Source organism: Peromyscus eremicus, chromosome 20 (genome assembly GCF_949786415.1).
Source record: "Peromyscus eremicus chromosome 20, PerEre_H2_v1, whole genome shotgun sequence".
Taxonomy (NCBI): Eukaryota; Metazoa; Chordata; class Mammalia; order Rodentia; family Cricetidae; genus Peromyscus; species Peromyscus eremicus.
The window spans coordinates 1,867,985-1,879,957 of NC_081436.1; the positions used below are offsets into that span (position 1 = coordinate 1,867,985).

At 51.7% G+C, this 11,973-nt stretch overlaps 1 protein-coding gene across 1 annotated transcript; it reads left to right on the forward strand.

Moving 5' to 3' along the window:
• The first annotated feature begins 2,257 nt into the window (after positions 1 to 2,257).
• On the forward strand, positions 2,258 to 11,019 carry LOC131896522 (keratin, type II cytoskeletal 73). Its single transcript, XM_059247194.1, has 9 exons — positions 2,258 to 2,704; positions 3,628 to 3,842; positions 4,567 to 4,627; positions 5,092 to 5,187; positions 5,563 to 5,727; positions 7,844 to 7,969; positions 8,343 to 8,563; positions 9,540 to 9,574; positions 10,763 to 11,019. The coding sequence occupies exons 1-9, from the start codon at positions 2,258 to 2,260 to the stop codon at positions 11,017 to 11,019; spliced, it is 1,623 nt and encodes a 540-aa protein (XP_059103177.1).
• The last annotated feature ends 954 nt before the right edge of the window (positions 11,020 to 11,973 follow it).

The window sequence follows — 11,973 nt, forward strand, 5'->3', positions numbered from 1 at the left end:
GGAACTCACAGAGATCCATTTGCTTCTGTCTCCCAAGTGCTGAGATTCCATGCTTGGTTGCTTCCTGAATTTTAATGAGGAGATAGGTACACAAAACTCCACTTCTTTTTCTCTTCATCCTCCTCTTCCACAATGTTCTCTGAGCTTTGGAGAGGGTGATGTAGATGCTTGGTTATTTTCTTCCCACTATGGATGATTACTGGGTCATTATGCTACAGCAACAACCAATTATTCTATGAGCCATCCAAACTCACCTTCAGGTGTTGTTGCTTCTGCAGGGCTGTCATGTGTCTCCTCACTCCTGGTGGCTTCAGCCCAGCTCACATGTGTCCCCTCTCTAGGGATGAAGGACTTAATGGAAGCAAACATGTCCAGTGGCCACACAGTTGGCAGAGTCTAGTTTGAGGTAGGGTCCAGCACGACCCACTGTTTACAAATCCCTAAGCAGAGGCTTGGGCCTCAGCTGTCTGTGGATAGGTCTTAGTCCTGGACTCCTTAGTTGTCCATCTGCTTTTTCTCCACTCCACCACATTGGTCTAACAAACTTCATGAGGAATTCATTATTTATGGCAATTTTTAAACACTAACACTAGTTGGATCTGAGTATTGTTTCCCAGCCCTGGCCAAAGACGAGTGGTTGAATAGGATCAGTTAGCCGGGGAGGGTTTTCAGAGCTCGCCAGGAGTCAATCAAGGTGGGCTTGGCTGCAGTGCTCAGCATCTGCATCAGGACACTATTGGCTTCATCCTCATGTATTCTGCCTCTCTTGTGAGGGAGCTTGGGAAAATTGGGAACCTTTATGATCAGGAGAGAAAAAAAAAGATTGTCAGTGGCCACTGCATGTGGTAAAATTGGGGACATCTGAGGAAATGGTTTTTCTTATTAGAAAAAAGTTATTTTACATAAAGATGGCTGAATTTGCTTGGTGCAACAATGTTAGTGGCACTTCATAACCACTGTGTAGAAACTATTTAGTCAGGTAATCAACTAGTGGGATGCTAGTGTTTAACGAAGAAATTACCGATTGTGAGATTTGGGGATTGTGAAATTCTTGGGTCACATATGTTGGCAGTGGCAAGTGTGAAATGATAATTGGATTGCCTGACTAGAATTCCGCGCTACATTTGGTCTTCTTGGTTCAGAATTCCAGAACCTAGCACAGCACCTGGGACAGTCAGCCTCAGATGTTTGCCAACTGATAGTAGATGCACGCGAGCTTGAAGGAAGAAAGCTGGCTGGCCGTTAGGGTGGGCAAGTGAAAAGGCCTGTGTGGCTCGGAATGTGGAGTCCGAAGACCAAACAGGGAGTCCTTGCTGCAGAGGCCTGTGTTTTTCTAGGGGCTCTTCATCCTCTGAGATTCTTACAGAGAGAGGGTTTATTAAATGTTTGCTAAAGGAATGAAGCCCTCAACTTTCCAAGCCTCTGCCTTCCCATTGGTGAAATGTAGATTGTCACTATCCCTCTGCAGACAAAGTGGATGGAACAAGCTCTGTGCAGGAAGCTCTCTCTACACTGCCAAGTGTTGCACCAGGGCCAACCATTATAAATGGTGGTGATGACCACCACTCTGAGGTTGCAAGACTGAGGTAGAAGTCTACGCAGACAGGTGAACGTAGGTGGGCACCTGGCTGGCTGGCACAGGGGAGCAATGGATCTACCTGAGGGCACAGCAGAAGATTCACCGTCAGAGGGTGGAGCCTGGATTTGGATGGTTTCTCATTCTGCATCCCTGGCAAGTCAGGCATGAGAACCATCTCCGGCAGCCTTGGGGAGCTAGGACTTGGGACTTCCTAACCACATGAAAGCAGCCAGTCAGGGTCCCTGAAGCAGGTGATCTGATGCCGGCACAGGTGGAGGATTTCTCATAGACGACATTGTCAATTAGAAGTCTCCTTCAGCACTCCTACTATCCCAACCCTCTGAAGAAGTACAGTTGGGATCATGACAAGCTTCCTAGCCAAGATCTTTCTGGGGGATAATATGGCCCAGCTAATTACCCCATGCTAATAAGATAAGACTCAATTGCATGCAGAGGACTTGCAAGCCCAGCACTTTGGGAGTTTTCAAGTTACCCCACATCTCTGATTTTGATAGGAGAAAATGATTTTTTTCCTTCCAGGCAAACTAAACCCACCAATTAGGGCAATTGTTCTCTTGAGCTCTATAAAAGGGAAGGCCGAGATCACAAGCTGGTGATCACAGTCTCACAGTCTCTCAGGGAAGCTTCTGTATCTCATTCCTACTCCGTGGCTTCTTTATGATGAACCGCCAATTCACCTGCAAGCCCGGAGCTGCCAACAGGGGCTTCAGCGGCTGCTCTGCTGTGCTGTCCGGGGGCAGCTCATCCTCTTACCGGGCAGGGGGCAAAGGGCTCAGTGGGGGCTTCAGCAGTCGGAGCCTCTACAGCCTGAGGGGCGCCAGGAGCATCTCCTTCAATGTGGCTGGTGGCAGCGGGCGCACAGCGGGATACGGATTTGGCCGGACTAGGGCGAGCGGCTTTGCTGGCAGCATGTTCGGCAGTGGGGCTCTGGGGCCTTCAAACCCATCCCTGTGTCTGCCTGGGGGCATCCACCAGGTCACAGTCAACAAGAGCCTCCTGGCCCCACTCAATGTGGAGCTGGACCCGGAGATCCAGAAGGTGCGCGCGCAGGAGCGGGAGCAGATCAAGGCTCTGAATAACAAGTTCGCCTCCTTCATCGACAAGGTGGGACAGCTGATAGCTAAGTACCCCCTTTCTTCCTCCACTTTCACTGCCCTTGGGGGGTCCCCTGTCTGGAGAGAGGATGATGGGACTCCTCTCCCAGGATACAGACACAGCCCAGGACAGAGCAGAGAGGAAGCAGACAATAGCCTAGACACGAGAGCCGAGGGATAGGACCAAAGGCATGTAAGGAGCTCGAGAAGCTTCATTTGGAAGGTCTCTAGGAGGCAGAGCAAGTGAACTCTTGGTAGAGAAGTGAGTGGGTTGGGGGCAGAGCCAGTGGGAGTTGGAAGGCAGAGGAGACACCAGCGGTGGCCTTGGAAAGGGCGGAATGCCAGGGCCTTATGCAGTCTGCATTTTGACGAGCCCTCTGGGAATATTGATGCTGACCGAAGTTTGAGCACCAAGGAGTAAGTGGTAGGCGAGTCTTGAACAATGGAAACTTCCTGGCAAACCACAGAGGAGAGCTCAAGGTCCCAGTTCGGTTGAATACCTGGCTTCCCGATAGGCTGGGAGAAGCCCTGGATGTGGAGGGAGAGAGCAGGCCTAACAGACTAGGTCACCAGGCCCCGAAGGGTGGGAAGCAAATTCACATCTAAGAACTTGCCACAGAGAGGCATTCCCACAGCTCATCAATATTGACCTAGCAGGTTTAGACTGTGCCAGGAGACAAACAGCCAACGTTGTGACAGGTTGGAGATTAATGTGTATTGGGATTCTCATGACCTCCAGAGCTGCCTTCTGGCTGCTAGACTAAGGATTACCAGAGGGAGGTACCTGGTCGTCATTTTCTTCTTTCAGAGCTCACCTTTGAAGGTCACACAGCAGATCAAAACTCATCCTTTTCCTCGGGAAAGGAAGTCTGCCATCCCCTCCTCCCTGCTGACTGTGGAGTGGGTTCAGGTGGCTGTGGGTTTGCATTCCAGGTGCGTTTCCTGGAGCAGCAGAACCAGGTGCTGCAGACCAAGTGGGAGCTGCTGCAGCAGCTGGACCTGAACAACTGCAAGAAGAATCTGGAGCCTGTTTACGAGGCCCACATCAGCAGCCTGCAAAAGCAGCTGGATGCGCTGTCTGGGGACAGAGTGAGGCTGGACTCGGAGCTGAGGGGCATGAGGGATGCTGTGGAGGACTATAAGAAGAGGTGAGTAGGGCCACTGTGGGCTAGCTGACCCCTGGGGTGGGGCCTTCTAAGCAGGTCCTTTGACCTCAGGGGGACTGAACTTGGGTAGAGCAAGCCAGCCATCTGAGCTCACCCAGAAAGGTGAGAGTCTCCATGGGCATAACCAAGCAGGCTGGACGGTGGATACTCAACCTGCTGGGCGGTGCCAGGGATTCCCCTGGAGCCAGTCTCCTCTTTCGTGTGTTGCTTCCTAACCCTTCTAGAGAGCCCTTGTGTGTGTTCAACACAGGACTCCAGTTCCCAAGCTCACCCAGGGTGCCCCAAGTTCCAGGGAAACCCAAGCGGAGCAGGAGTGGAGTTCCTGTTGAACTTCTCTCATTGAGTCCTGCACATCTGAGCCATATTCTTTCTTGACCTGGGTGCGGGTAGTTCTAGTTTCCTGGACTCCCACCTCAGGTTGGAGTGGCACTGTCCTGCTCCTGTGGTTTGGATGCTGAAAAGGGAGGAGGGAAATGGACTCACTCCCCAGGCATCCGAAGAGACCTAGACCCAAACTCTGCAGTCACCAAGCCCAGGTCCCTACTGGCAACTCAGCCAAGCACCCCTACCAAGTTTGGACAGCTGAAAACACCTGTTTAAGGATCCACAATTCAGACGTCTTGTTGTATTTCTCAGTGAGAATGCACAGATATAGATGCACAAACCCTGGCACCCCCAGCCTGGTTCACTGATGCTTTTCCTGCAGGTATGAAGAAGAAATAAACAAGCGTACAACTGCTGAGAATGAATTTGTGGTGCTTAAGAAAGTAAGAAGGGCACCTGGCCTCAGTCCCCCGTGGTGGGTGCAGGGGTAAGAGCAGAGGAGGGAATGAGGCCTGCATTCCCCAGAGGGCCTGGGGCTGAAAACCCGGAGACAAGGCTGGCTGTGTCCATTGTGGACACTGGTGATCATCTAGCACAGATCACTTTGCCATCTTCACAGCTGTGTAAATGGACAAGAGTCCAGCTGTGGATAGTCTGTCCCAGCTCATGGTCCATAGTGCACAGGACTCTGAGAAATGCCAAGTCCCCTTTCTAACTTATCTCAGCAGGTCACTTCGGCTGCCTCAGTGACTGTGGGGAGGAACAGGGTCTGTGCTCTCCTGTGGAGAATGGGGGCTGAAGTCAAGTTCCTGCCCCTGGGGTCTCGAGTCTCTTCCTGGGACAGTCAGCCGCAGGGTGGGGTTCATAAGAGAGATTGGTCAGTAGGAGGTGTCTGGATTCCCTTTAGGATGTGGACGCAGCATACATGAGCAAGGTGGAGTTGCAGGCCAAGGTGGACGCCCTGGATGGAGAGATCAAGTTCCTCAAGTGTCTGTATGAGGGGGTAAGGCTTGTCCTCGCCTCTAGCTTTGGACTGGGGGAAGACTTAGGATGATAAGATAGCTATTTATCAGTCAGTTTAAGAGCCCAGGGCCCTCCAGCATTTGGGTGCTGAGGGCTTTGTAGTTCAAAGGCTGGATGATCGCTGAGCAGGCTACTTTCCTTCACTTTCCTTATCTTGCTCCCTCTTGGGATAGATGTGCGATTTTCTTCTCAGTTGGCTTCCCATCTACTGGATAGTTTTTCAAAGCCTTGGGCTCTGTTCTTCTACAGCTTTAGGGAATGTGGCAGGTGCCTGTTTGGATGTTCTGGGGTTATCCAGCATTTTGTCACCTTTCCCTGGTTACAATAGGCATTTCATGCATTCTTTTTCCTGTAGGAGATTGCTCAGATGCAGTCCCACATAAGTGACACATCTGTCATCTTGTCCATGGACAACAACCGCAACCTGGACCTGGACAGCATCATTGCCGAAGTCCGTGCTCAGTATGAGGACATCGCCCTGAAGAGCAAAGCCGAGGCTGAGATGCTGTACCAGACCAAGGTGCGGTTGACTGCACACCTCTCCAGTGATGTGTGTGTAGGGGGATCTGGCTTGGCCTCATGTTTTTTTCTGTTCCGTGACTCACTACAGCCTCTAGCTAGCTGGGAACACGACACTGACCTTGGCACTGTGGGAAGCAAGAAGGGAGAAGACACAGCTCTGCCCTTGGGCTGGCTCCCTTTAGGCTGATGGCAGCCACTCCAGGATGCAAACTCAAGATGTAAAGGATGCGTCCTAGCCAGGACTGGGTGGGATTGGGCAGGACCCACTTTCCGGAGGCAGAGAGCTCTGAAGTGCACCCGGGGGAGGGGAAACGTGAGTAGTCGGCACCTCAGCTCTACCATTACGGTGAATCATAGGTCTCTTCAGTGTGATCTGGGATCAGGCAACCCCCACTTTTTCACTCAAGTCCACCTACAAGGATGAAGAGGGTGTTGCTATCCTTCACATCTTAGCTCCCCTGATGGGCGTGGGTGGGAGGTGACTCTTAGATAATCTGGTTTCTCTGATCATGATGGTAACTTTCTAATTGTTCCCCGCTGTTCATCGGACTCTTTCTCTCGATAAATCACCCGTGGGAGACCTTATCTCTTCTTCCCCATCTCCTTCCCAGCCTTGGATGGAGAGGTTTAGCCTGTTGGGGAAGGGTTAGCCTTCAGGGCCTAAGGGACAACATAAGCCTCGACTTTTTGATGAAGGCTCAGACTTGTGACCTGGTCCCACCAGTTCCTTCCCTATTTACTCTCACAAGCCAGAGTTGAGAATGACCATGTCATTTAGCGTCCCCCCCGCCATGGGTTGTCAGGATCCAGCACTCAAACACAGGCTGCCACCTCCACAGTCCTTTCCAGAAGAATCAGACGAGTCTCACAGATGTGATTATACACGATTTGCTAAGTGGGTTATTGGTACCTCCACTTCACCATGGGCTTAGCGAGAGGGATGCCATGGCTGGGTGCTGACCACAGCGGCTGGGTGCTGACCACAGGGCTGTGAGGCCGGTTTTCATGGTCACCATTTCAAGATGAGTAAGTGAACCCCACAGGTGCAGGAAACTCAGCGAGAGCACTCAGTCAATAAGGGGTGATGGTGCTGCCACTTCTGGGGTGCTGAACCAGGTCAGGGATGAGCATTCTGGGAAGGGGGCAAAGCAACACATCACCCCGAAGTGCCAAAGACCACACTTGCTCTTTTCCTTTAAGTTGAATTCTGAGCTTGAGCTGGGATACTATGTTGTCCGTTCAATGGACAACCCTAATGATTTCATGGCTGGCATTCAATGGTGAGCCCGCCCTCCTTCCACGCCCAACAAGACAGTTCGTATAGCTTGTGCTCAGATAAGCTAACAGGGAGAAGGGGAGTGAGAAAATACAGCAGCCAATTGGCTCCTCATTCTGTCAGTCATCTGTTCACTCATCAGATCTTTTTCTTGAGCACCAGAGAGGTATTATACTATGTACTGAGAATTCAGGGGAAAAAAAAATCCGTCCACCGAGGAAGGCACAGACATGTCAGTGAGGTCTGATATGTTTGACTTCTGGAGCCCAGGATCACGGGCTAACTGCACCTAGTCAGAGGATTAGGGAAGGTCTCCTGATCTGGCCTCGCTACAGCTACTTAAGGAAGAGGGAATGGGTGGGGGAAGGGTTCTGGGAGAGGGAGAAGCTCATACTCCCTCAGAGGCATGGGAGCATGTGAGAGTCATTTAAAGAGGGATATTAAAGGACTGTTCGGCAAAGCTGTGGCACCAGATCAATGAAGGCAGGGCAATGAGAAGTGAGCACTTTGACTCCATGCTAGGAGTTTGAATTTCATCTTGACTTTGAAGGGAGGGAGGACCATGGTTGGGGATGAATCTTGCAAAGATGCAGTGTGGAGAGTTGGGACTGCCAACAGTCCCATGCCAGCTCTAACCCTCAGGAAGATCAGCCAGGCTTAAGGCGAATGAATAAAACCGGGGACAGACGGTTATAGAGATGAAGGCTCTGAAGCTGGGGATTGGGGGTTCCTTCTCTCTTCTGCCGCATGGCCCCGAGCAAAGGCACCTTTTCTGTGCTAGCTTAAGCGTTGATAACCCTTAAGTCACACATATGCTTGGTTACCTCCCACCTACCAGTTCCAAGAGCTGCAGCTGGCAGCTGGCCGACATGGGGATGACCTCAAACACACCAGGAACGAGATCTCTGAGTTGACGAGGCTCATCCAGAGATTGCGATCAGAAATTGAGAGTGTGAAGAAGCAAGTGAGTGACAGGGACTCCTGACTGGGCCTCCTGCATACCCCCATGGGAAGGCTGGGGGGCTGGTGGCTCCCTGCCTGTCTCCTTTTCTTTGTACTCTGGCCTAGAAACCCCTTCCCTAGAGAAGCCTCATCTCCTCAACTACTGTGTTCCCCGTCTGAAGTCTAGAACCATAACAGGGTTTCCCCCAAGGCTACAAGACTGAGACTTAACACACTCCCCTGGGGCCAAGTGAAGGTCCTCACTGCCAGATACATTCCGGGAAGTGTAGTGGGACAGAGTAGCCCCCACCTCCTCCGTTAGCACATGCTCACAGGAGTAAAGTAGGACCCAGGTACCTCAGAACTCAGGGGGGATGCTACCTCCTGCCCCTCAGTGCTCCAACCTGGAGACGGCCATCGCTGATGCCGAGCAGCGAGGTGACTGTGCCCTCAAGGACGCCCGGGCCAAACTGGATGAGCTGGAGGGCGCCCTGCAGCAGGCCAAGGAGGAGCTGGCCAGGATGATGAGGGAGTACCAGGAGCTGATGAGTATGAAGCTGTCACTGGACATTGAGATCGCCACCTACCGCAAGCTGCTGGAGGGCGAGGAGTGCAGGTGACAGCCGGGATGCCGTGAGAAACTTGGCAGTCCTCCCCTGGTCCAGTTCCCTAGACTGTGGGATGTGGACACTGGAGGGCCTATAGATGCTTTGCAGTTTAACCACAAACAAGCCTCAGAGCGATTTCCAGCCACACAGTATGACAGTCATGTCCTTTCCATTTTCCTTCCAGCTCTTCAGAGAGTTTCAGCTTAGTGTTGCCAGCTTCAAGGCCTTGGTGGCCCTTATAAATAGTTTGTGTTTATGGAGGGCCAGTGGGTGCTAAGTTCAGTCTCCCAGCAGATAGCACCATCTCGCGCCCCTCCTCCAGTTAACTTGCTTTATTTTCATAGTGGACATGTCTTTTCTTCTTTTCTTATTTGGTTATGTAATTCTGATTTTGTTCATTGTGACATAATGACTTTTTTTTTAAAAGAGAAATGCATTTTTTCCTATAAAAGGCAGTCAGCTAAAAATACTCAATTGATAATAATGTGGGCCGCACAAAGTCCAGTACAGTTGGAAAGACACAGGACATTGGCATTTGGAAATCCCAGGACTGGTCTAAAGTCATGCAGGAGCTTCGTACATTGCTATTTTAGTTGGTCTATATTCCATGCCTCTACTTACTCAGGCCTCAGCTGCCAAGTAGTCAAGCAATGTGCTCAAGAGAAACTCCACAGGTGGAGGGGGGCCCTGGCCGTGTTAGTGTGGGAGCCCCAAGACTACAGGCCTCCTATCTCTGAAATGGGGGAGGTAGACTGAGGAGGGCTGGAGCAACTCAAAGGCTCAAGCCTTGAGACAGAGGTTGTTAACACTCTCTGACTGGCTGGTGGCTGGTGGGGTTGGTGGCTAGTGGGGTTGGTGGAGGTGGAACTAGAGTGGCTGGTGATCCTGGCCCGTGTCCAGTGAATGGGGAGCATGCCCAGTGAGTGGGAAGCCCAGCTCAGGACCCTAAGTGTGATGGAGGCTCCCTGTGTTTTTTCTGTGCAGGATGTCTGGGGAACACACCAGTGCTGTGAGCATCTGTGAGTATTTCATGTCTCTGAGGGCATAGTTTCAGGCAGCCAACAAGCACAAAGTGAATGAGTGGGTGCCTGCCATCAGGGCCCCCGTGGAGCATCCTGTGCTCATCCTCCTGCCTCCACCATTCTGAGCTACTTCTTCACCAGTAGAGTTAGCTTCCCCCAACTCCGAGTTTGCACACTCAACACTTACCCCAGAAACTCTGCCTGTGTGGGGATGAAGCTCTATAGCTGCATACCCTCTCCTGCTACCCACAGTCACACTGTCCCGCTACCCACAGTCACACTGTCCCGCTACCCACAGTCACACTGTCCTGCTACCCACAGTCACACTGTCCCGCTATCCACAGTCACACTGTCCTGCTACCCACAGTCACACTGTCCTGCTACCCACAGTCACACTGTCCCGCTACCCACAGTCACCCTCTCCCGCTACCCACAGTCACACTGTCCTGCTACCCACAGTCACACTGTCCTGCTACCCACAGTCACACTGTCCTGCTACCCACAGTCACACTGTCCTGATAAACACAATCACACTGTCCCGCTACCCACAGTCACCCTCTCCCGCTACCCACAGTCACCCTCTCCCTCCACCCACAGTCACACTGTCCTGCTACCCACAGTCACCCTCTCCTGCTACCCATAGTCACCCTCTCCCGCTACCCACAGTCACCCTCTCCTGCAACCCACAGTCACACTGTCCTGCATAATGGGAAACTGAGTGCAGAGCCACCCGTCCCCGCTGGGGGTGGAGAGACCCATCTAGTTATGCGGACAGACCAGTGTTATCACTGGCCCCACAAGGCTCAGCCACTTTCTTCCTAAAGGGTGGTGGGCAGCACAGGCACCCCAATTCAAGCTGCCAGAAGTACAGTAGAAATGATATACGGGTGCCTTCTCATCTTAAATGCAAGGGTTTGGCTTACATTTTGGCATCACCTGTCCTTTGGGGGAGTCTTGCTGTTTCTTGTTCATCCAAGGAAGAGCAGGTGCCTGACTGGGGATTCTGTGACACCTGGGCTGTTTTTCTCAAGGCTTGATTTGCTCAGGATTGAGCAATTTTGGGGTCCACGTGAGGGGTTTAGTTAGGAGAGAGATGTTTGAGTTGGGGGGCTGGAAGTTGGAAGGGACTGAGGGCCACTCAATCTTGAAATGCCCACTGAGCCCTCTTCTCTCATTCCTCCACAGCGGTCATCAGCAGTTCCACACCCGGGGCCGTCGGTGCTGGGGCCAGCTTTGGATTCGGCAGCACTGGCACCTATGGCTACCGGCCCAGCTCTGTGGGTGGGGGCTACAACATTCTGTCTGGAGGCTGTGTCACTGGGAGTGGGAACTGCAGCCCCCGTGGGGAGACCAAGGCCAGGCTGGGTAGTGCAAGTGAGTTTAAGGATGTTTCGGGGAAGACCTCGGCTTTGGGCTCACCCACAAAGAAAACCATGAGATAAACCAACAGCTGATTCCCCACATCTGCCCAGTCCGGTTTTCTCTGGATTCTCTTACGGGAAATCCTTCTGTTCTATTTACCATCACTCGATTCTTACTTTTCTTTGTTACAATGTTACCTTCTTCTCTCCAACTCCTCTTCTTTGTCTTCATTAGCCAACACCAGGATTCTAGGGAGTTACTCACACATTCTTTTTCCCCACTGCAAAGGAACTGCTTCTCTTAGCCTTCCATACCTTCGTGAGGACCCGATCCCTCTGCCTGCATGCCCCCTTGCAGATGAAGTTTCCCTGTAGTATGACCCTGATTCCCCGGATGTCCAGTACAATCTGGGCACATGAGACTTGAAGCGTATTGCTGGACAGTCCTACAAGAACCAGCCCACCCTGGAGCAAACACCTGGCCACAGTTGCATCTGGCATGGTCTCTGTCAGTTTTAGGACTGGGAGTCCCCATCCAGCCTGGGTCTCATTTAGGCCCCAGCTCTCTGTTCTCATGTTCCACTAATAAACTTATAAAACTCATGTAAGGTCATATTGCCTCTTTCCTGAAGAAATCCTTATTTCAGGCCATGTCCCTTCTGTAGGTGGAGTGGTCACTGAATGGGAACCTCTGCCATTCCACAGGATCCTAAGTATCATTTGATCTGCATGAATTAGACCCTGCACAAGCTGGGTCCCCACCTACCTGCACAGACCCCAGCACCACCTGCATCAATACCCAGCATTCACTTGTCCATACCCCACAGGTGTGTCTTCTGATCCCCACTTTCCTCAGGCAACAGTCAGGGGGTGTACAATGTTTAGCAACATACAGACTATCAAGAGAGGAGTCAAGTGTCTGGTGGTAAAATTTAAAGCTGATCAAGAGCACTGGAAAGCCAATCCTGAAGAGCTTAAGACTTGATATATTTTTCTGATTAAAAACCCCAAAGGCAGATTCCTCTTTGAAGAAAT

Bases quoted from the DNA above. Each gene is read 5' to 3' on its own strand.
- LOC131896522 (XM_059247194.1), top strand. From the start codon at position 2,258: ATGATGAACCGCCAATTCACCTGCAAGCCCGGAGCTGCCAACAGGGGC. The intron at 3,843-4,566 runs GTGAGTAGGGCC...CTTTTCCTGCAG, and splicing joins GTGGAGGACTATAAGAAGAG to GTATGAAGAAGAAATAAACA. The intron at 4,628-5,091 runs GTAAGAAGGGCA...GATTCCCTTTAG, and splicing joins AATTTGTGGTGCTTAAGAAA to GATGTGGACGCAGCATACAT.